The sequence below is a fragment of the Pseudozyma flocculosa genome, assembly GCF_000417875.1.
Source record: "Pseudozyma flocculosa PF-1 unplaced genomic scaffold scaffold00023, whole genome shotgun sequence".
NCBI classification, from domain to species: domain Eukaryota; kingdom Fungi; phylum Basidiomycota; class Ustilaginomycetes; order Ustilaginales; family Ustilaginaceae; genus Pseudozyma; species Pseudozyma flocculosa.
In genome coordinates, this window is record NW_006920891.1 from 419,997 (window position 1) to 442,371 (window position 22,375).

The 22,375-nt window shown below is 64.7% G+C and overlaps 6 protein-coding genes across 6 annotated transcripts; 1 reads left to right on the forward strand and 5 right to left on the reverse strand.

Moving 5' to 3' along the window:
• Nucleotides 1–3: 3 nt before the first annotated feature.
• On the reverse strand, nt 4–3,661 carry PFL1_06089 (uncharacterized protein; the record flags this gene model as incomplete). The annotated part of the gene is made up of 11 exons (XM_007883627.1): nt 4–105; nt 254–382; nt 525–626; nt 745–924; nt 1,010–1,180; nt 1,319–1,603; nt 1,684–1,971; nt 2,050–2,516; nt 2,629–2,878; nt 2,977–3,102; nt 3,200–3,661. 11 exons carry the CDS (start codon nt 3,659–3,661, stop codon nt 4–6), a joined length of 2,562 nt encoding a protein of 853 aa, XP_007881818.1.
• A 315-nt stretch (nt 3,662–3,976) lies between these two features.
• On the reverse strand, nt 3,977–6,104 carry PFL1_06090 (uncharacterized protein; the record flags this gene model as incomplete). Its single annotated transcript, XM_007883628.1, has 2 exons — nt 3,977–5,994; nt 6,092–6,104. 2 exons carry the CDS (start codon nt 6,102–6,104, stop codon nt 3,977–3,979), a joined length of 2,031 nt encoding a protein of 676 aa, XP_007881819.1.
• Nucleotides 6,105–9,205: 3,101 nt separating this feature from the next.
• Nucleotides 9,206–11,831, reverse strand: PFL1_06091 (uncharacterized protein; the record flags this gene model as incomplete). Its single annotated transcript, XM_007883629.1, has 3 exons — nt 9,206–9,279; nt 9,432–10,266; nt 10,383–11,831. The coding sequence occupies 3 exons, from the start codon at nt 11,829–11,831 to the stop codon at nt 9,206–9,208; spliced, it is 2,358 nt and encodes a 785-aa protein (XP_007881820.1).
• Nucleotides 11,832–12,264: 433 nt separating this feature from the next.
• PFL1_06092 (uncharacterized protein) lies at nt 12,265–17,149 on the reverse strand (the record flags this gene model as incomplete). The annotated part of the gene is made up of 2 exons (XM_007883630.1): nt 12,265–12,999; nt 13,112–17,149. 2 exons carry the CDS (start codon nt 17,147–17,149, stop codon nt 12,265–12,267), a joined length of 4,773 nt encoding a protein of 1,590 aa, XP_007881821.1.
• A 939-nt stretch (nt 17,150–18,088) lies between these two features.
• Nucleotides 18,089–19,964, forward strand: PFL1_06093 (uncharacterized protein; the record flags this gene model as incomplete). The annotated part of the gene is made up of 3 exons (XM_007883631.1): nt 18,089–19,100; nt 19,189–19,560; nt 19,660–19,964. The coding sequence occupies 3 exons, from the start codon at nt 18,089–18,091 to the stop codon at nt 19,962–19,964; spliced, it is 1,689 nt and encodes a 562-aa protein (XP_007881822.1).
• A 323-nt stretch (nt 19,965–20,287) lies between these two features.
• PFL1_06094 (uncharacterized protein) lies at nt 20,288–20,935 on the reverse strand (the record flags this gene model as incomplete). Its single annotated transcript, XM_007883632.1, has 1 exon — nt 20,288–20,935. One exon carries the CDS (start codon nt 20,933–20,935, stop codon nt 20,288–20,290), a length of 648 nt encoding a protein of 215 aa, XP_007881823.1.
• Between the last annotated feature and the right edge of the window lie 1,440 nt (nt 20,936–22,375).

Here is a 22,375-nt window from a genome sequence, read left to right on the forward strand (position 1 = left end):
CGCTCAGAGTCGAAGAGCCTGAATGCTCTTGACCTCGGCCGCAGACAGGCGCCACGAAATGCCGCTCGACACGGCATTCTGGTAGACGTCTCCCTCGTCTTCCGTCTGTCGATTCGATGGGTCGGGATCGGGCAGGGTGGAGACCAGAGTGAAAAGGGGGAGAACGTCAGACACGTTGCTCGCGACATGGTCCGCGCCTCCGTCCCCCGCTATCCCTTTCTCTGCTTTGCAACGCGCGCCGCGGTGCACTCACAGCGTCCAGGTTGATGACGTAGGAGATCTGCTGCAGCCTCGTAAACTTTTCGCGCACGGGCAGGCTGGTCTGCGACGCGAGGAAGGTCGAGATGCCGCGGATGTCCTTGTCGAATCGCAGCGCTCCCAGCTGCTCAGTCGGTCGGTGGTGGCGAGCCGGGCCAGGAAAGGTGTGCGGTGCGGTGCGTCAGCGACGCAGCTCATCGCAGCAAGGGCAGGCGAGTGCCAAACAAGGAGAGGTCAAAGTCCAACGTGGCCCGCCGACCACTCACCTCTGAGAAGCGCATGCCCATCACCATGCCTTCCCACGGCTTGAGCAGCGCATCGAGGGCCATGTTGACGTAGGTATTGTGGTTGGACTCGGTAAAGATGCCCTGGTGGTCGTCATTCCCCGGCCACGTTGCAAGGAGCGGTCAGCACAAGACACGGTCGACGACGGCGACTACCCTTCCCCTTCGATGTGGTTCAGAGGTCGAGCACAGGGGGACGCACCTTGAAAGCGTGGAAGACGTGCTCCCACCCCTTGATGAAGCGTCGCCTCACCAGGTCCCGGTCCTCGGCGTCGGCGTACCCTTCGTCGTCCAGAACATAGCTCGTGTCGCGGTACGCCTCCGTCAGAATGGCGCGGAGGCGTGGGCGCGTGATCTGTGTAAACAGCTGGTCAATCTCGGTCTGCACGGCGGCAGAAGAAAGGCGTCCGAGGTCAGCGCCCGCAGCAAGAATGTCAAGCGACGCCCAAAGTGATGACTGCACTCACTCGCAGTCCAGACTTGAGTCGGTTGACGAGCGAGCCGAGGCTGTGGACAATGGCGAGCGTCTGCTCGAGCTCGTCGCCGCCATAGATGCGCGCCAGGCTCTGCTCGTTGCCGACATCGCCCAGCACGCGATCCATGTACTGCGCCGAGATGTCGAGCACGTTGAGGTACGTCTGCTCGTCGGCATCGCGCCGCAGCAGCGAGGAAGCGAGCGAGTCACATGCCGGCCAAGGTCAGCATGCCAGGTCATGCCGTCCGACGCACGCAGCGTCCAACGCACGCAGTTCAGGGGGACGGCATCCGACACTCACGACAAACACGGTCCGCATCTCCCTCGTCGCCGCCTCCTTGCGCGGACCGTCGACCGCCATGCTGCCGCTGACGCTTCGCCACGTATTCTCCATCTTGCGCACGATGGCCTCGATAAAGTCCTCCTCGACCACGCTGCGGACCGTGCGGAACATGGCGCTGACGGTGCGCAGCGAGGCCGTCGACAGCACGCGGCCGAGCACAGTCCGTAGCACGTAGAAGGCGTCGTCGAGGATCGACGAGGTGTACGGCCGCGCCTGCAGGTCCGGCTGGTCGATGCGGAAAGCCTGGCGTCGGTCAGGAAGCATTGACGAGGTCATGGTCAGCAGGCATGGCGGGGCCAGACAGGGGCGTCGGGGCCACCCACCTTTTCCAGGCTGTTGCGCAGGTACCACGTCTCCATGGTCGTATAGACCGTCGCCAGTGCCTCGTCGACCTGCTTGCCCAGCTGCGACTCGGCCGCAATGTCGCGCATCTCGACGGCCTCGAAGCTGTCTCTATCGGCTTGTCCGGCACCTGTCGGCGCTCCGTCGAGCGAAAGTCGCGGCGACGAGACGGACGGGCGGCGAAAGTCCTTGAGCGGCTCAGAGGCCTGTGCCTTCCTCTCTTCTGCCAGGCTCCTTTGCCGGCCGTCATGATGGTTGCCGTCAGGGACCTGTTGGCGGCCGAGGCAGGCTTCAGGTCAGCGCGAGGTACCACAGCTGAAGGCGGCGTCGTCGCACCACATCCTCACCTGTAGCCGATCCTGGAGGAAGCGCCGGTATAGGCCCCATCTTGACCCTATCGCGGCCAGCTCGTTGAGAATGCGGTCAATCTCCCTCCCGTCGGGTCCAGAGGGGTCGTCGATGGAGCTCGATGCTGTTCGCCCTCCGGCCGGGCTGGCGGTGCGGCCGGGCACCCCGAACGCAGGACGGAACGCCGGAGGTGGCGACTTGGCCGCCGCCGCCGCCGCCGCCCCGCCAACGAAGCGGTGGCTGTTGACCTCGTCCAGCTTGCGCTTGATCCCGCGGTCCTCGTGCCAGGCATCGAGGACGCGCAGCCCGAGGCGATCGCACTCGTCCTGCAACCCTGGCATGACGCCGTGGCCGAAGTTGCCCTGCCCATAGTGGCGGTCGACGACAGGTTGGTGCATGTCGATCAGAGTGGCGAGGTGCTCAAACAGGCCGGTCAGCAGCAGCGCGAAGTAGGTGGGTGATTGCGCTGCAGGCGCTCGGACGGAGAGCAGGAGGATGAATCGACGTCAGCGACGTCAGCGGTCAAGAGATCTCGACGCTGGCAAGGGCGAAGCTGTGCCTCAGGATGCGAGGCTCACCTTTGCCACTGCCGAGGCTCTCTCCAATGGCCCTTCCGCGCTCCCTGACCATGGTCTTTGCAAAGGAGCTGTAGACGTCGAGGCCCTCCTGCTTCCAGCCCACCTGCGGGAACAGCTTGAAGAAGCGGCTCGCCTCGGCCTGATCCTTGGACTCGGTGGCGCGACGGAAAGACTCGGTGAAGGCCGACAGCATCGCCTGCCGCAGCGCCAGCAGCGTGGCATCCGGAGCCTCGGGCAGCTCCGCAGTGGGCTACAGTGGACGGCGCGAGAAGCAGGCAAGAGGCGCTCGGGGCGGTCAGCAGGCCCACCAGGCTCACACGGCCGAGCGGCCAGGCGCAGCCGACTCACGATGACGGCTGCGGCGAACTTGGAGGATGTGATTGCCGGATCGATCGACATGGCCTTGATGCAGTGCGTCGTCGCCTGGTCCCAGTCTCGTCGTTCGACGGCGGCCGCGAGGGAGAGCAGGGCATCCTGTGATGTCAAAGGAGGAGAAGGGAATGACCGCAGAGTCAGACGGCGGATCGCAGCGAAGAGAAGAGCCGCCCCGACCCGTCAGAGCTGGTCGCACCTTGAGCTCGGCCACCTTGACAGCCCATTCCGTGGCGAGAGCGATCCTCTTGCGCTCCTCGTCGAGCAGGCGAACGCGCTCGCTGATGCGTTTCGCGACGCTCGCAGACTCCTGGAGGCGGCGATCGAGCACGTAGGCCTCCTCTTTGACCAGCTCGACCTGGGGCGCCACGCTGGCCACGTTGCGCTTGGCCTCGTCGATGACGGGCAGCGACTCTTCGAACAGCGACACCAGCTCGTCCTCGAGCGAGGCCGAGTAGGTTGAGAGCTCCGCCAGTGCCTGCAGCACCGAGGAGCGCGTCGTCAGCGTGGCGGGATCGACGAGATCGTGCGGTGTCGCATCCTCGCTGTGCGTCTGCCGGTCCTCGATTTCCGGTGGATCTGCCCGGTCGTGTTGGGCGCCGTTGGGTTCGAGGCCAAAGGTCGACGTTGCCGGACCAGCCGGCGCGGCAGCGGCAGCCATGCAGTGCGGTGCTAGTACGACGGTCGGGCTCGCGAGGGCAAGAGAGGCAGAAGACGAGTGGTGTGTTGGTGGTGGAGGGAGTCCAGGAGTCCAGGCTTCCTCTGGCCCCGATCCCCTTTTCTGACACTTGGTCCGGGCTCCAGCCTCACTTTTAGGCAATTGGTCCGAGCTCATTCTGCAAGCTAAGTGCACGCACGCCACGCTACGCTGGGCTGGCAGGACAGCTCAGTCCTGAACGGCCAACCAACTTTGGGACAATGAGATTGAATTTCTTGGGACAGTATAGCGAAACACTGAATCCGGAGCGCCCGCCCCCTAGTCGTCCTCCTGCGGCGGCTTGACGGCCAGCGCCAGCGAGTGCTGGCCCGCCGTCGCCGCCGCCATGATGCGCCACGCGCCGGCCTGGCCGGGCATTGCAACGGCCGTCGGCGTGTCCTTGCTCTGGTCGCCTCCCTCTTCCTCCGCCGGCTGGCCCATCGCGTCATCCGATGTGGTGCCCCACGAGTACAGAGTGCCGTCGGCGGCCAGGGCCAACGTGAACCGCATACCGGCAGAGAGCGCCACGATCTTGGTCTTGCCGTCCGCCGTCTTGGCCGATTCAGGGGCCCACGCCGGCGGATCCGGGAAGGCGACGAGCTGCGGCTCGCGCACCACGACCGGCTGCGATGCCGTCGCGTCCTTGAGCGCCGGGTGCGAGCTCGGCAGGCCCAGCTTGCCCTCGTCGCTGTCGCCGCACGTGTACACCTCTCCGTTCGAGAGGAGGAAGGCGGTGTGGAAGTTGCCGCTGACGATCGACACCACTTGGGCGCCGTCGTGGCGCGCAGGGCTGAGCGCGGCGATGGCGTGCGGCGTGGCGACCTTGGGCGCCTTGAGGCCAGTTCCAGTCTGGCCCTTGGTGTTGAGACCCCATGCCAAGATCTTGCCGGACTTGGTCACGGCGAAGCCGTTGGACAGGCCGGCGAAGATCGCTTTGCAGTCGCTAAGGCCGGGGATTGGCGCGGGCGTCAGGAGGCAGTCCTTGGGCGCTTCGCGCTTCGTAAACTTGGTGGAAGCCTTCCTGAGGTTGGCGGCGCGGCCCAGCTGGGAGCACACGTTGACGCCCCAGGACAGGACTTGCCCATCGAGCGTGAGCGCCAGCACATGATTCTCGCCGCAGGCGACCTGGGCAAACTGCACGTGCTCGGTGCCCGGCACCGGGATCGGGTGCCACTGCTCGCGGTTGCAGCCGTCGGCGTCCGAGTCGGAGAAGCAGACGGCACCCTCGCCGTCCTTGAAGTGGCCCCAGCTGCGCAGGCGTCCGCGGTCGTCGAGTGAGACGCTAACCGCGTCCCCCGATGCGACTCGCGTCGCGCGATAGCGCTCCACGTCGCCCTCCGCACCGCCGTCGTCGCCGGGCACGATGCCGCGGCCGGTGGGCGAGATGCCCTCGACCGGGGCGAACGAGTAGTATGCGTCCTCGGCTTCGTCGGCCGGGCCCCTGTGCTTGCGTCCGAGAGTGCCGTAGTCGTCGGATCCGGTGGTGAGCATGCTGCCTTTTGCATCGATGAGGACGGAGTGCATGCCGCCCGCAGCAATCACCTCGACGCCGCCGTGTCCGAGGGCGCCGGCGTCGATCATCTGCGAGATGACCTTCGATCCGAACGGCTTCGCTTTAGTGAGCTTGTTGGGATTCGCTGCATCCGTAGGACCCAGGCCAAGCTGCCCGCAGTCGCCCGAGCCCCACACGAAGAGCTTCCGGAGGAGAACGTCGCCTCTGTTGGTGGTCGGAAGCGCCCCGTGGGATACCTGGACAGCGATGCCCTCACTGACGTCCGAGGCGTGGACCGGATCGATGGGCAGCGGGAGCGCATTGAGCGGGCCGACGAGGGGCGTCGTGCGTCGTCGTGGGCGCTTGGCCACGGGCCTGCCCTCGTCGACGTCGCTCGAAGGCTCCAGGGAGGCTCGCCCTCGACCCCTCGCGCCGGCACCGCGGCGGGCCGACTTGATGTCGGGGAGCTGTGTCGCGGCGTCGTCCATCTCGACGTCGGACAGGTCTTGATGGGCACGCTTCCCGCCTCGCTTCTTCTCGGCGGGGGCTCCTTCGCTTGTCCTGGCATGCTCTGGCTCTGGCTTTGCTGCCTCCTCTGCGGGAAGCGTCTCCTTATCGATCGCCTCTTCGTTGCCGGCGGTAGAGGCGGCATTCTTCTTCGATGCCGAGCTCGGCTTGTCCATTCCGGCTGCCTTGGACGAGGAGGCCGGCTTCGCCGTCTTCGAGGTCGGCTTCGACGACTTTGACGCCGGCTTCGACGACTTCGACGCCGGCTTGGGTCCCTTGATGGGACGCTCGACGGAATCTATGTGCGAGTGGTGCATCAGGTTGGCGAACTGCGTGAGGCGGGGCGTAGGACTGATGCGACCGGGCGACCGTGCGACCGTGCTACCGTGACTCACCTTTCGTCGGCATTGCAGTCACTTGGCAGTGGCGATGGTGATGGTGATGGCGATGATGATGGTGATGGCGATGGCGATGGTGTTGTTTTCTGGCGGCGACAGCGGTGGTGGTGGTCGGGAGACGAGACGTGGATGGCGGACAGAAGCGCGGTGTGGAGCAACGAGCGAGGTAGCAGGCGCGTGTGTCTCGGATTTTTTTTCTTCGTCTCGTTTTTCCGCGCGGCTCGTGCACGGGTTTCGCGTTGATCGTGGCGCGGCCCGATTGGGCTGGCCTCCTCCAACCCGTCTGTGACACTCCCCGGTCGGCCTTCTCCTTCCCTTGTAGACTGTAGGCCACCAATGACCAATGAAGCCCAGACTGGCAAGACGCTGCTGCAGTCTTTCATGAAGCACATGCACCTAGGAGTTTGAGATGACCTGTTTGATGGACACATTAGCACCAATGTAGAGACTTGTCAAGCAGGCAATGTACCAGCCCAGACCAGCAACAACAGCATCGCTTGCATGGCTGAAGCAGCATGTTGACAGATCTGTTGGTTCATGCTTGGAGCTCAGCATCATCTGCACCAGATGTGATGTTCAAGAGAGTCTGCCCAGATGCAAAGACAAGTACATCAAAGAGCTCAAGGCACAGGTTTTGGCTGCAGAAGATCATTGCCATCCCATCTACTCAAGCATGGCCACATGTCAAGAAGTCTTGTACCACACCCACATTGATTCTTGCAATGCCCACACCTCAATGCTGCTGAATGTTGGAGTACAGCCCTTCTTCATCAGACAGCTCGTGTGAGCTCAACCAAAGCCCAGCCCCTTACAGATCTCAAACATGGCACAACAAGCAGGTGGTGGGCAGTGTCCTGCTTCCCATGTCATCAGCTCCACCAAGTTCCTCTTTTTCATCTTGCTGAGCCTCCTCTTGATCCCCCCAGCCTCTGTAGCAGCAGCCATCTTGTCAAGGCCCAGTTTGTTGATGCCCTTGTTCCTCATCTTCTTGCTGTAGGTAGCCAGCTCCTCCGCCATGCCATCCACCTCGTCCAGTCTTGCCCTCACCCACTCTGGCACATCCTCCTTCTCCAGGAGAGCACCAAGGAAGTGCCACCATCCCCCAGCTGTGCCCTTCTTGTACCGTAGCAGCAGCAACGACAGCTCCAGGAGCAGCTTGCCATCACTGCATGCCTGTGTGACCGTTGTTGAGTTGCTGACTGTGTGGCCCCGGGGAAGGAGGAAGAGCCCGACCGCCCTGCTCGTGAAGGTGAGGAAGCCTGTCCTGGTGCAGCCGGCTGGAGGGACTTCCCCATTAGCGATGTCGGTGGTGAGCCAAAGGCCAGCCTCTGGCTTCTTGATGGCAGCATCCTCGGCAAGGGCATCTGACGGCTTGATGTATAGGCACAGCTGCTTGGCAATGAGGCCTTTGCTCTCCTTGATGTTGACGGTGAAGGTGATCACCCTCTTTGGGGGGGCTAGCAAGTCAAGGCCAGGTTGCTTGTTGAGGTCCTGGTTCTTGATCTCCCTGTTGATGCTTGTTTGGAAGGTGTCGACCTCTTGCTGGGTGCAGAAGCCCTCGTGGATGAACAGCGCAAAGAGCAGGCCTCTGTCCAGACTGTGCAGCTGCTCTGGGCTCCACTGGTACAGCTCCTGAAAGCTTGTCGCCCCCTCCTCAGTGCGGCCAATGAGGAACAGGGAAGGCACTGGGCTGGGGGTGTTGTCGGCGTGATGGGCAACAAGGGCTAGCTGCCCGCATGGCCAGTAGAGCACCTTGCCAAGGTTGTGGTGCCTGATGTGGACCACCTCCTCCTTGCCATCATGGCAATAAGGGAGGCAGATCATCTTCTCATCACCCTCCCTGGTGAAGCCATCCTTCCCATTGAACCAGGTGAGCCATGCCTTCCACGAGGGCAGCTTGTGCCAGACATCAGGGTTGGCAAGCACTCCATCAACCTTCAAGGTCAAGAGGCTGATGGTGCTGAAGGCTGTCCAGCAGTCCCTCACAGCCTCCTTCCCATGCACCAGCACTGAGCTCATGTTTGTGGGCAACTTGTAGCCACCGTCCGTGGGGGGGCTCCTGGCCAGGAACAGGGCCATCAGCACTGAGATGGAGAACTCAGTGCTGATGGCAAGGTTGGCCAAGGGGTGGTAGAAGGCTGACCCCATAGCCACTGTTGGCACCACAAATAGCATCGCGTCCTTCTTGAAGAGGGCGCAGAACTGCCAGGGCCTGGAATCCTCATCCTGGAGAGGCGGGTCCTCATGAAGTCGAAGGCGCCGTCACCTTCCTTGATGACCTGCAAGGCATCCTTGTCGTAGGACCAGGAGAAGCAGGTCCAAGCTCCAGTGTCAAGAGCTGCGTTGACCAAGTCCAAAGGGAGCGTCAACTCAGCAATGACCACCCTTGTCTTGTGGGTGGTGTTCTCCAGGAGCTTGAGGAGGTCCTCCTTGATGTCTGCAGAGACAAAGGTCTTGAAGCCACATCTGCTCGTCTGCATGATCTCAGCAGGTGCAAGAACCATGTCATGACACAACAGGTGTTGTGGGCTACCACCACTGTTCACACACAGACACAGGATCAAGTCTAGACTGATGTTTCCTTGTGGTTGCAGAACCTCTTGCTGCAGCACTGATGATGGCAGGAGCAGGAGCAGGTCCAAAGCCCAGGGTGCATCTCTTCATTCCATTCTCACAGCCCCACCTTGCTTGAGCGACATTTGGCTCATCAGCCTCGATTCGACATCAACTCATTGAAGCGCGCACCAGCTCATTGAAGCGTGCACCCGCTCATTGAAGCGCGCACAAGGTTTATAGCGGACTGATGCACACAGCCTGCAGCAGCAGCGGCCGCAAGCAGCAGGGCAGCCGCAGCGGGCGATCCCGTGCTGCAACAAGCCTGCCTCAACACCCGAGTCCCCGCAACCCGCAACGCAGCAGCGGCGCAGCGGCAGACATACGTGGTGGAAGTCCTGGCAAGAGCCAGGGGTGGGCGTCTGCATCGATTGGACCCGGAGCATCTTCGATGCGATCTAAAAGACACGCACGATGCGGTTCTCTATGGTACAACGGGGGAAACGGAAGCAACGACGTCGAGTCCATCTCGACTGGAGCGGGGGAAGGAGTCCATAATCACGCCGGTTCGTCGGAAGAGGCGGCGGTTTGGTGTACGTATCCGATTTGCTCCAAGAGGTCCATCAGCGTATCTGCGAGCGAGGGAGGTCGTCGTCGTCGTCGTCGTCGTCGTCGAAGAGGAAACGACCGGGTGCGCGAGAGGAGAGACAGGGAGAGAGGCAGAAAGGGTCAGCGATCCAACACATTGGAACCGGAAGGCGCCCGCAGTGATCCCGAGACGGACCTTGCAAGCGCAGATGAGCGAAGACCATCCGGATGGCCGCGACATTCTCCTCGTCGCCGCCGCGCGAAAGCAGGTCCATGGCCTCGTCCACCGTGTCCTTTGTCCACGCTCCCGTCGTCGTTGCCGTCCGATCGTCGCCGATCCAGTCCGAGTCTGACTCGACCTTGACATTGCCGCCGCCGCCGCCAGTGGTCGTGCTGCTACTGCCGCGTCGCTGTCGGCGCAACGCGCTTCGCAGTTCCGGAAAGGCTGAGAGGGAGTGGAGGATCGTTTCCTGCTCCTTTTGCAGTATCGCGTGGCTCTGGGCGTGGAACGCCATCGCTGCACGGGCGAGGGCGAGGGTCAGCGGCTGGATTGCCGGTCGTCCGCTGCCACTATCGTCTTCTTGAGCCTGCGGCGAACTTTCGATTGCATTCACAACGCCCTTCGCCGTCTTTGACGACGAGCGGAGGGGAAAGGCAAAGGTCTGGAGGTTCAGCGCCGCCGTCGCCGCCACCGCTGCTGGGGCGTTCGACTCGAGGTCGAGCGCGAAGCCGGGCTCGAGATCGTCGTCGGCGTCGCGATGACGTTTGCGCCGCCGCTTGTGCCGGTGCAGCGTCGGGCCCTGGTGCGACCAGACGGGCGACGAGCTCGACTTTTCGTGGGTCAGCGCCCCGGGCCGGTCTGTTGGCGAGGGTGGGCCTGGATCCGACTGCGTGCGGTGCGAGTGGTGCCGTCGTCCTCGGCGCGAACCGTGGTGTCCCCGCGCCTCTACATGCCCTCTTGCCGACTTGCGGTCAAACAGGCGCGCAGTCGACTTTGTCAAGACGCCCTGGAGCAGGCTGCCGAAGGCGTCCTGCGACGAGAGAGGGGGTGCGGGGGTGAGAGGGAAGGGATCGTGTCAGACTGTGATGATCTTCGCACCGCCTTCTGGAACAGCGACGCTGCCGCCGCGACAAACGACAAACGCACCTGGACGACGGCGAGCAGGATGGTGAGGACCGCGACGCCCAGCAGGCCCCACATGACAAAGACACCCCTCCCGATCTGGGTGTGCGGGCTATAGTCGCCGTAACCAATCGTGATCATTGCGATGAAGCAGAACCAGAAGGCGTGGAAGTACGACCATCCCTCGGTATAGTGAAAGGCGAGGGCGCCGACGAGCCAGAACGAGACAAAGATGGCAAACGCAAGGCCGATCTTGGTGGCGGCGTCGGTGCGCGCCTCGTGCAGGCTGCGCTCCTCGAGCGCGCGGTAGTTTGCGTCCATGTCCTGCCGGTGCTCGTCGAGCTCGCGCTGCATGCGCCGCACCTCTGCCAGCAGCGGGTCGCGCGAGTGGCTCGAGTCGGAGCGGCTGCCGTCGTGAGCGCGGTCGATGCCGGCGAGGTCGCTCTGCGCTGTCAGAGTGGCGGTCTTGGCGCTCCTGGTCAATGCGTCGTCCTGCGGCAGTCGGGTGGGGTCGGCGGTGAGGCTGCCGTTGGTCGTTGCCGCCGCCGAGGGCGAGGCGGAGATGTTGCGCGACCGGATGCGGGAGAGGGTGTGGCGCAACGTCTTGGCGGCGACCTTGCTGTCCCTCCTGGCGGCCCTGCGCTCGACGACGCGCTGGCGGTGCTGGGCGAGGCGCTGCTGGAAGCTCGAGTGGAAGCTCTCGAGGATCGTGTTGCGCGCCGACGACACGACGAGGGCGACGAGGACGATGCCCGCGGGGGCGTAGAGGATGACGGCGACCTTTGCGCCGACGCTGGCGGGGACGACGTCGCCGAAGCCGACGGTGAGGACGGTGGCGGTGGAAAAGTAGAGGGCCGAGATGAAATCGATGCCGACGAGGAACGCAAACATGAGGCTGCCGAGGGAGAGGTAGAGGAGGAGGGCCATGACGGCGAGGACGAGGCCCTTTTGCTTCTGGGTGAGGCCGGAGCCGGCGTGGCCGTAGTCGTTTGTGCGGAGGTAGTCGACGACGAGGCTGAGGGTGACGAGGAGCGACGCGGCCGTCGATGCGCACACCATCCAGTAGGATGCGCTGAGCGAGAGGCCGTCGTCCTTTCCGCCGTAGATGCCGCCAAAGACGGCGAGGGCGACGAGGTTGATGACGTCGTGGAGGGTGAAGCCGACAATGGCGATGGAGATGCTGGCCTTTGGGCGGAGCACCTCGAGGAAGCGGAGGATGATGGCAACGTTTGCGATGACGGCGGCGGCGAGCGAGATGCCGAGGCCGACGGTGAGGATGGGCGGGTTGTCGATGTAGCGGAGGACGATTCCGTCCGGGTCGATGTCGGCGTACCACTTGGACGTGAGTCCGGGCACCTCTAGGACGATGGCGAGCGGGGCGACAACGCCCGAAAAGATGGGCGTCTTGCGCACGCGCAGGCTCGAGGCGGCGGCGGGGGCCATCGAGGGCGAAGACGGCGCAGGGACCGACATGTTTGGCGAGGCGGCGAGGGGACGAGGGGACGAGGGGACAAGGTCAGATCGAGGGACGAGGCGGAGGCCAGTCCGACGGGGGCAGAGGGGTCACGTATCAGCCATGGCCGAGGGGATATGGATTGCCGGGCGACGTGGAGCGAGCGAGCGATGTCGGCGTGGTGGTGGACGGTCAAAGAGAAGGAGGAGTGAGCCCGTTGGACTGGACGAGGCCATGAAACCAGGCGGGGAGCGAGTAGTCAAGATAGAGCAACCGTGTCCGGGGGACACAGCTTACTGCATGTACGCCGCTCTGTCCTGCGCCGCCAAAAACGCCTTCGGGCCGCGGCTGCCAAAAGTGGAAGCCTCCACACGTGCTTCCCCTGGCTGCTGTGTGAGGTTGGGCTGTTTGCTGCGCTGCCTCTTCTATCATCGATTGTGAGGTCGCCGCCATCTAGATGCCGTCCCTCTCGACGAGGGCGACGATACACTCGACCACCTCCTTGGCCTCGCCCTCGAGCACCTTGCCCGGATTCTCGACCGACTCGGCCAGGATGGCGTCCACCAGCCGCCGCAGCTGCGCGCACAGCACCCCGATCCGCGCATTGGCCCGCAGCTTGACGAACCCCTCGGCGTCGCCCGGTCCATCCACCGACCCAATCGAGATGCCCCCGGCGTAGTGGTGCACCTTGAGGCGGCCGCCGAACAGCAGCAGCGCGTACACCGGCGACTCGGTCGCATCCCGCAGGTACACCTTGCCGCCCGCCGCGCTCGGCCCCTTGCCACCGCCGCCATCCGTGGCGCTCCTCTTGAACACGGCGAGGTAGCTCGACGCAAAGCTGTTGGCCTCAAACAGCGTGCTGCCGGGGAAGAGGAACACGCGGCCCTGGGCCGGGTCAAAGTACTTGACCGCCTTGGCCTCGGCGTCGCGCTGGATCGTGCCACTCGACCCTTGGTCAAACTTGGCCGATGGCAGCGCGATCCGCACCACCGACGGCCACAGCCCCGCCATGATGAGCGACCGCAGCATCCCGCCGTTGGTCGAGTGCGCGTCGTGTGCGTGCACCGCGGCGCTCGAGGGCGCGTTGGCCTTGTAGTCGGCGGCGACAAAGTTGAGCTCCTGCAGGTGCGAGAGCAGGTCGTGCCGCGTCGCCAGGATGTCTCGCAGCGTAGAGGGCGACAGGAAGTTCTGCAGCAGCGGGGCGGGAGCGGAAGATGGAGGTCAGCCAGTCTGTGCCAGCGCCGTAAGCGAGAGGCAAGCCTTGCTTGCGCCCCCCTCCGCTCGCCCTGGCCGCACTCACATCTTCGCAAAAGGCGCGCATCTCGCTGTTGGGCCTCTTGTCGATCCGCATCTGGTTCCACTGGTGCCAGGCGTTGGCGTCGGTGAGCAGGTCGCTCTTGCAGCCATCCATGGCAAACGCCGCACGCGCCTTGCTCATCTCGGCTCGCTTGTCAAACGGCGCATTGAACAGCGGCTTGCACGACATGACGCTCGCCACCGTCAGCATCGGACCAAGGCAGCCAAACACGGTGCCCAGGATGAGCAGCTTGCCCAGGCGCAGGTCGAGCGGCAGCTGCGCCAGGTGGCGTCCCAGCGGCGTCAGCCGGCTCTTGAACCCACCGCCGGCCTGCAGCGCGCCCACCTCGATGAGCGTCTTGAGCGCCGTGTCCATCGACGCCACGCTCGGCGGATCGATGGCCTTGCCGAGGTAGTGCTTGACGTCCTCGTCCTCGCGCATCGACTTGACCTCGAGGAACAGGCTCTCGAGCGGCACCCGTCGCATCTCGGGCGTCTGCTGCGGCGCCATCTTGCACTCCTCGGTCAGTCTCGTGTACAGCCGGAAGCACTCGCCCGCGCGCACACGTCCGGCTCGGCCACGACGCTGGCGGCACGCCGCGCGCGACGCCCAGCACTCGACCAGGCGCGTCAGGCTCGACTCTGGCTCGAACCGCGTCTCCTTGACACGGCCCGTGTCGATCACGTACGAAATGTCTGGGATCGTGATCGACGTCTCGGCCACGTTGGTCGACACAACAATTTTGCGGTGCCCGGCGCGCGGCGGCAGGAAGACGCGCCGCTGCTCGTCCGGCGACAGGTTGGCGTGCAGCGGCATGATGTCGACGGCTCCTCGGACCGCGGACCGGATCGAGTCCATCGCCTGGCGGATCTCGCCCACACCGGGGCAAAAGACCAGGATGGCCCCTCCGACGCCCCTTTCGACCTGACCGCCGGCCTCTTGCTTCTCGGCTCGCTCGATGACGTACCTGGCCGTCGCGCCGACCAGGTCGTAGTTGATCCTCTCCGACCGGCTCAGCGCCTCGAGCGCCTGGATGTGGTCCTCGTCCATGCCCTGGTCCTCGAGCTGGCTGCGCAGGGCGGAGCCGGCCTGCTCGCCGCGCTTGCCCTCCTGCTGGCGGAAAGACCGCGAGTCGGCGGGAGAAGGTCGGAAGCCGCTGTCGCGCACAATGTCCTCGAGGTAGTGGTCCGTGACGGGGAAGGTGCGTCCAGGGATCTCGAGGCAGGGTGCGCCGGCAAAGTAGTCGGCGAACGTCTCTTGGTTGATTGTGGCACTCATCAGCACCACCTTGATCTTGGGGTTGCGCTTGAGCACCTCGCGAAGCTCGAGGAGCAAAAAGTCCGAGTCGACGCTGCGTTCGTGCACCTCGTCGACGATGACGTGCGAGATGCCCGAGAGGTCCTTGTCTCCGCCGGCGCCCAGCCTTCGCAGCAGGACACCGGTGGTGCTGAAGAGCAGCCGGCAGTTCTTGCTCGCCCGCCTCTCGCCACGGATCGCATAGCCGACGAGCGAGTCGGGCGCCACGCTGCTCGCCTTGCCGCCAAGATCCTCGCCCCGCTCCACGGCCACCCTGGCCGCAACGCCCATGGCGCTGACCCTGCGCGGCTGGGTCACGACAATGTTGCACTCGCTGCCCTGGCCGCTCGAGATGGCCTCGTCGAGGATAAACTGCGGCACCTGCGTCGTCTTGCCACATCCCGTCTCCCCGGCAATGATGATGACCCGGTTGCGAGAGATCATCGACAGCACGTCGCCCATGGCGGCGTGGGCGGGCAGCGAGCGCCGCACGGCGCCCATCTTGGCAAAGACGGCCGACTCGTGCAGCCTCTTCTGCTGGTCCTTGAGTCGCTCATCGACCTCGGGAGACCTCTGAAGCGCCCGCCCTCCCCTCTTGCCGTTGGCGCCCGGACCGCCACGCGCTCCTCGGGCAGACTGCTTGGCCGACGGCGTGCCGGGCCGCGACGAGTCGGGAGTGGCCACCGCAGAGGCCTGGACCGACTTTGACGGTACGAGATGCTGCATCACCTTGCTCAGGAGCGGCGGGTCGTCGACCGTGGCCATCCAAGCGACCTCGAGCTCCTCGACGAGGGCGAGCACGACGCCACCTTCTCCGGAGATGACCATCTCCTGCCAGTCGGGACGCTGCGCGGTGTCCTTGATGCCCTCTAGGAGGTGGAGCGTCAAGGCCAGCCGGAGATAGGACGGCAGCGTCGAGGAGGCCACAAAAAAGCTCGGCAGGGCTATCAAGCGGCCGCTGCCCGCCTCGAAAGGCCGCGGATAGGCATCGTGCGGGTGAGTTTTGATCCGCAGCCGAACGTCTTCCTTGCCCCCGACGTGCGTCTTCGGCCCGGCGATGAAGATGTCGTACTCGCCGGGCGCTGTCCTCTCGTTGTCTGCCAGCTCCGCGATCCTTTCCGGGCCTAGCACGGCTTCGACTGCCATGCGCTCGTCGTCCCTCTTGCTCTGGATCTCGGCCTGGTCGTCGTGAGAGAGGGCTGGGAAGTCTTCGAGAGCATGTCGGAGCGCGCTGCTGGAGCTCCATTGCGGCTCGACATCCGCCTGATCCCAGCCTGCCATCTGGCGGTTGAGCATATCAAGCGCGAGACCTTCGCGTGCCTGGCGGGGCAGCTGCTGCGACGAGGTCTTCTCTGCCGACAGGATGGCCCGGAAGACGCGCTCGACGGCCTCTCTCGGGTAGCCGCCGACCTTGACGAGCCGATCGATGGCCCAGGTGATGGCGAGGCCTTCACTGCCAGAACCTGCCGAGGCGGACGTGATGAAGCTCTCCGAAGCCTTGCTCGGTTTGAAGCTGGTCGGCAGGTCGTCCTCGGGCGTATAGAGCATCAGGTACTCGATGGCGGCCTCGCGGTCGCCCAGCGATGCTGCCGACGCCAGCAACGGGTCTGGGAGCGCCGAGGACGACGCGGCGGCGGTGGCGATGGCCTTGCGTGCCGATGCGAGCCAGCTGGCTGCGCTGCGGGCGTGACCCGGTCGGAAGCCGAGCGAGACCAGCTCCCTCTCGAGGCCAGCCACATCGACGGCGATGGGCTTTGCACTCTCGCCGCCGCGCGATGGCCCTTCCGCCGGGCTTTCGTCGTCGTCGAGGTTGAGGGGGGCCGTGCAGGCCTCGGGGAAGACTGTCATGAGCCTGCGTATCGTGTTCTCGACCTTCTCGCGTAGGCTGCTACCCATGCGCACCTCCTTTGCCTCCTGCCACGCCTTGCTGAGGGATCGGCCGGTTCCGTTGAGCTTGCCGTTGATGATTTCGTTGCGCCCGGATGCGGCGGCCTGCTGCGCCGCCTCGCGCTCCCGCTCCTTTTTGGCTTTTTCAGCCTCGCGCTTGATCTGTGCGTCGAAGGGATCGGCCTCCCACATCCAGTCCTGGTGGCTGGGTGCCTGCTTCTTGTAGGCCTCGAGCTGCTGCCAGTACTCGCGCGGGCCGGGCGGCAGCGCGCGGTTGAGGGAGAGGTTGTTGAAGATGCGGAAGAGGGCGTAGGTCGCGCCCCAGTGCTTTGCCTCGAGGCTGGACTGGCAGTCGAGCCGGAGGCCGGGCTCCTTTGGCTCGAAGCGTACGGTGTGCGGGTTGGAGGCGTCTTGCTTGTTGGCCTTTTTCAAGGTGACGACGCACGAGTAGCCGTTGGGGTGGCGGCGCGGTTCGACGATGGGCTTTTCCCAGCCCGGCAGCTTCTGGATGCGCTCGTAGAGCATGTTGAGCGGCGTCTTGCTGCCCGGCGGGAAGAGCATCTCGCGTGGCTGCTGTTGGGCCGCCGAGGAAGCCGGGCCTGCGCTGGTGGGTTTGGCATCTGCAGGGGCGGCAGCGGTGGGTGGTGTGGATGAGGACGCGGCGGCGCTGGTTTTCCCTGGCGGTGGTGTCGACGTCGACTTTGCAGCGGCTGCTGCGGCAGCTGCCTCCCTTCCTGCTTTCGTGTAGGAGGGTGGTGGTTTGGGGGCGTTTCCTTTCACCCAGTCTGGGAGCGGGGCGGCCTTGGAGGATGTGGATCCGCTCGACTTGATGGCGGGGTTCTTTTTGCGCGGCGCCATGGTGATGGCGGTGGCGATGAGGGTGGCTGTGAAGATGGGCGGGGAGTTGAGGCAAAGGCGGGCTGGCAGGCCGAAGCCAAGGCAAAGGGCCAAAGGACGGGGTCGTGACTGGCCAGGCAGGGCGGGATAGGGTCGAGGAAGGTAGCGGCAACGTACCCAGCGAGACCAACAGCGAGAGAGGTGCAAGGCCTCAAGCCAAGCCGAGCGGATTTCTTCCCGCGGCCAGCAAAGAGAAGACGGGTGGAGGCAGGCCTGGCCAGCTGCCACGCCCCCACCCGGCCGAGCCGATGGGGCGTGGCACCGTTGCACCGCCCATCGGGAGCTGCCGACCGGAGGCTGCCGATGGACGCCGGGAGCGCCGGCCGGCCGGCCTCTCCGACCGCAAAGCCGTCGCCTCCGATAACTCGGCGCCTTTCTCCACAATCGAGGGTCGCCCAGTCGCCGCCTCGCCCGGCGGGCCAAGGCTGCCAGGAGGGGCCTGCCCGCCTGCCTCTGGCCATTTCACGCGGGCGCGGTTCAGGGCGGCTGCCGCGCCTGGGCCCCCAACCCTTTCCCCCGCCTTGGAGCTTTCTTCTCGGCGGTGCCCCCTCTTACCCCCGGACATCCCGACCGCCTTGCTTTCCTCGACTCCATCACCACCACCATAAGCCCGTAGATTGCCACACTCGCACACCTACAAGAGCAGTTGCGCATCCTTGGTTTCGCCTCGCCCTTTTAGCTCGCAGCGCACCACCACCACCGCCAGCGGCCTTCTCTCCTCCTCCTCCTCCTCCTGCTCGCCACTCTCACAGCATGGCCTCGCGTCGTATCGCCGCCAGGCTCAGTCCCCGTGTCGCCGTCGTCCCTCAGTCGTCCGCCGTGGCAACGAGGCTCGCATCTCGAGCAGCCACCGCCGCCCTCCTCCCCCGCACAGCAGCCTCGTCGCTCGGCGCAGTCAGGATGAGCTCGTCCTCGTCGTCCACCGCCGCAACCTCGCTCAACCCGCCCCCGCAGCCCCTGCGCACGCGGGCCCCCAGCGCCCAAGAGGAGGCGGCCGACTTCAAGGCGGCATGCGACCAGGTGCAGCAGTGGTTCGACAGCCCGCGCTTCAAGGGCATCAAGCGCCCCTATGGCCCAGAGGCCGTCGTCTCCAAGCGTGGCTCCCTCCCCGTCCAGCCCCCGGCCTCGTCCCTCATGGCCGACAAGCTCTTCGCCACCCTCTCCCACCACGCAGCACAGGGCACCCCCGTGCACACCATGGGCGCCATCGACCCCGTCCAGCAGTCGCAGATGGCCTACAACCAGGAGGTCGTCTACGTCTCGGGCTGGGCCGCCAGCTCCGTCCTCACCACCTGCAACAACGAGGTCGGCCCGGACCTCGCAGACTACCCTTACACCACCGTCCCCAACCAGGTCCAGCGCCTCTTCAAGGCCCAGCAGCACCACGACCGAAAGCACTGGGACGAGCGCTGCCAGCTCACGCCCGAGCAGAAGGCCAACACGCCCTGGGTCGACTACCTCCGCCCCATTGTCGCCGATGCCGACACCGGCCACGGCGGCCTGAGCACCGTCTTCAAGCTGGCCAAGCTCTTTGCCGAGCACGGCGCCGCCGCCATCCACCTCGAGGACCAGCTGCACGGCGGGAAAAAGTGCGGCCACCAGGCCGGCAAGGTCCTCGTCCCCACCTCGGAGCACGTCAACCGCCTCACCTCGACCCGCTTCGCCTGGGACATCCTGGGCGCCTCGAACCTCGTCATTGCCCGCACCGACTCCGAGTCGGCCAAGCTCATCTCGTCGAGCATCGACGCCCGCGACCACGAGTTCATCAAGGGCGCCTACAACCTGCCCGCCGGCACAAAGAGCCTCGCAGAGACCCTCGCGCAGAAGGAGGCCGAGGGCGCAATGGGCCCGCAGGTCGACGCAGCGGAAAAGGAGTGGATGGACAAGTGCGAGCTGCTGACGTTCAACGAAGGTGAGCCGAGCGGTTCCAGAGAGACGTGGGCATCGTAGGCTGGCGAGCGCTGACAGGACGCCATGCTACCTCTCCGCCCTCTGCCCAGCCGTCGAGCGGCACAACGCCTCGAACAAGTCGGGCATCGAGGAGTACAGGAAGAAGGTGGCCGGCGGCGTGTCGAACTACGAGGCGAGGCACGCTGCCGAGGCCGTCTTTGGCGCCTCGGGCGTGCCGACGTGGTGCTGGGACGCCCCGCGGACAAAGGAGGGCTACTACCACTTCAAGGGCGGCATCGAGGCGGCCGTCAAGCGCGTCAAGGTGTTTGCCCCCTTTGCAGACATGCTCTGGCTCGAGACCAAGACGCCGGACCTCAAGCAGGCGCAGGGCTTCGCCGGCAGGATCCACGAAGACTTCCCCGGCAAGTGGCTCGTCTACAACCTCAGCCCCAGCTTCAACTGGAGCGCCCACGGCTTCTCTGGTGAGTCGGCGTCGCGATGCGTGCCCTGCCCGGAGGTGTTACTCCTCCCCCGCTGACACGCTCGCCCTCTTGCCTTTGGACCCTCGTTCGACCGAGCAGACCAGGACCTCAAGAACTTTGTGTGGGACCTGGCCAAGAGCGGGTTCGTCTTCCAGCTCATCTCGCTGGCGGGCCTGCACTCGACGGGCGCCATGACGTGGGAGCTGTCGAAGCGCTTCAAGGACGACGGCATGCTCGCCTACGTCGAGCTCGTGCAGCGCAAGGAGAAGGAGCTCGGCTGCGACGTCCTCACCCACCAAAAGTGGAGCGGCGCCGCCTACGTCGACCGCATGCTCCAGACGGTCAGCTCCGGCAGCTCCGCCACCCAGGCCATGGGCGCCGACAGCACCGAGAGGTCCTTCTGATCGGATCACGTGTGTACGCCTGCCTGGCAAGCGTTCGAGGCGCCGGTTCTAGAATTTTGAAAGCTCAGCGGCCTTCGACAAGGGCAGTGCTTCTGCTATGACAGGACGGAACGAATCGCGGTACGAGGAGCGAGCGAGCGAAACGACGAGAGGCGGACAACGAACGTGAGGCAGCTTGCGAGGGGAGCGAGGGGGCGGGGGAGCGTGCAGAGCAGAGACCGTGTCGACAGAAACGACAGTCGGCGAGGCGACAACGTGAGGGCGCCACGGCGCGAGTCCAGCTTGTGCCCACAGCCATGCCGCTTCTTGGCTCATCGTCGACGTTACTGGCGGGGTCCACGACGGCGCGGCAGGCGAGGGCCGTGGCTACTCTCCGATGCAGGCGGGTTGCGTCCGGGTGCTGTCAACGTGTCGCTGTCCCAGAACCTCCACGGATCGACGTTGGCAAGCTCCGCATCATTGAGCGATGGGTAAGCGGCTTTGAGCTGGGCCAGCACGGGAGGCGGGTCGATGACGTACGGCCTCAGATCCAGTTCGAGGAGGTAGGGGCCGTTGCGGGCGTAATGCTGTGCCTTTGCGACATAGCGCTGATCGATTTCCTGGAGCATGTAGACGTGATCGGCAGGCGTGTCTGGATGGTGCTCCCGGACGTAGGACACGGTCTCCCCGAACGCTTCGCGGAGCAGCACTCGGCGGGCCTCGAGCTGAGCTCCCAACGTCGTGATACCGCGTTCCAGCTGCTTCAGGACCGCCTCGAGGTCGAGGAGACTGGCATCTGTCCAGCCATGAATCCAGCTGCTCAGCCGGTAGTAATTCGCCTGAAGATGATCGTGGGCGGGTTGGGCATGTCCGAGCTCGACCATCGCGTCGCGGTGCACGTTGATCTGCGCCTCGATCTCTTCCGCAGTCAGACCCCAGTTGATGAAGCGGTCCTGGGTGCGGATAAGGTCGTTGCAACGCGAGAGGTGCATCTGCGCGATGCGAGCGTACGTGGCGGGCGGGAAGGGGAAGGGATTCGACTCCGGCTGCTGACCCCACTGGAAGCGTCGCAGAGCGTCAAAGATGCCATCGGAAGCACGTCTTTCCTTGTCCTCCGGACGATCAAAGGTCGGCTCGTACGTGTACGCCTTCCACTCTGCCAGTTCCGACAAGAGTCGCTCGTACCGCTCGGTCTCTAAGATGGCATCTACAGAGAAGGTCGGACCCCTTGGCGCCGTTCCGGTCGCTCCGGCGGCGAAGAGGGTTCTTTTTGCATCGGCGAAGAAGGTCCTTCGTGCATCGGCGAAGAGGAAGCGGAATGGGCGAGCGGTTCTTGGAGCTCCTCTGATGCAGTGCGTGCGGCGCCCTCGATCCAGTTGCCGAACTCATCGAAGCCGCGAGCCGCGAGCCGAGGCGTCGAGGCCACCTTGGACGATGGAGAAGAGCAACGACAGTGCCAGCGTGGCGAGGCTGACGCGGGTCGGACCGACCTTCATGGAAGTCGCATGGGACGGGACGCCGCGGCTGGACGCCGTGGGTAAGGGTGCTTGTGCTCGGCGGCGGTGGCGAAGCGTGCGAGAATGGTGGAAGGCACTGAGCAAGACCTCAAAGGTGTGCTCCAGAGCCCCTATAGAGTCGGTGCACGGCAAGATGGAGAATCTGGAGAGCAGGAGCGGGCTCGATGGATGAATAGGAAGAGGTGTAGCATACGGGAAACGTGTAAGAGCCCTTTTGTGGGCGCCGTCGAGCATGCTTATATACCCTTCACCCACATCCGTCTTCGTCCCCGACGGCCTTGCTCTATGTCTTGCAGCGACGAGAAGGGGAGGCCAGCTCACGGTGGCTCCCTAAGCCTCGCTGGCTACGGCAGCCTTTCCGAGCGCGATCGCACCCGCCACGACCGGTCGCGCTCGAGATGAAGGCTTCCCACCGCATCGCCGGCGCCGGGGCGAGACGGGTCTCTCCGACGGCGCTGCCGTGATTGTTGATTCACGCCGCACGTGTGGGACGCTCCGAGATGATTCGCGTTAAAGTCACCCGGCCTGTCCGTACCGACCATGCATCTACTTGCTCGCACCTTGATCCGCCCCGGCCGTCTCCACCATATGGATCTGGATCTGAAGCCGGCGGGCGGCGATCGGTCAGCGCATAAGGACGACTCGTTCACCGAGTTGCTTTGTGCCGCGCCGGCTTCATCAGCCACGCACGAGTCCCTACGCGTTGTCGGCGCGGCGTGAATGTGGGACTTTGCTATCCTCCGAAGTGAGAATAAACGGGTCAGGGACAATGCCCAGCATGCAACGCTCCGAAGCTCGGGGCAAACCAGCATGCATGTAGGTGATGTCTTTGTCCTTCTCGTCCGCTCCGAGATTGCTCCGACGACGCCTAGTCAACGACGTCATGTGCAAACAGCGACGTGAGGCTCGGCCAAG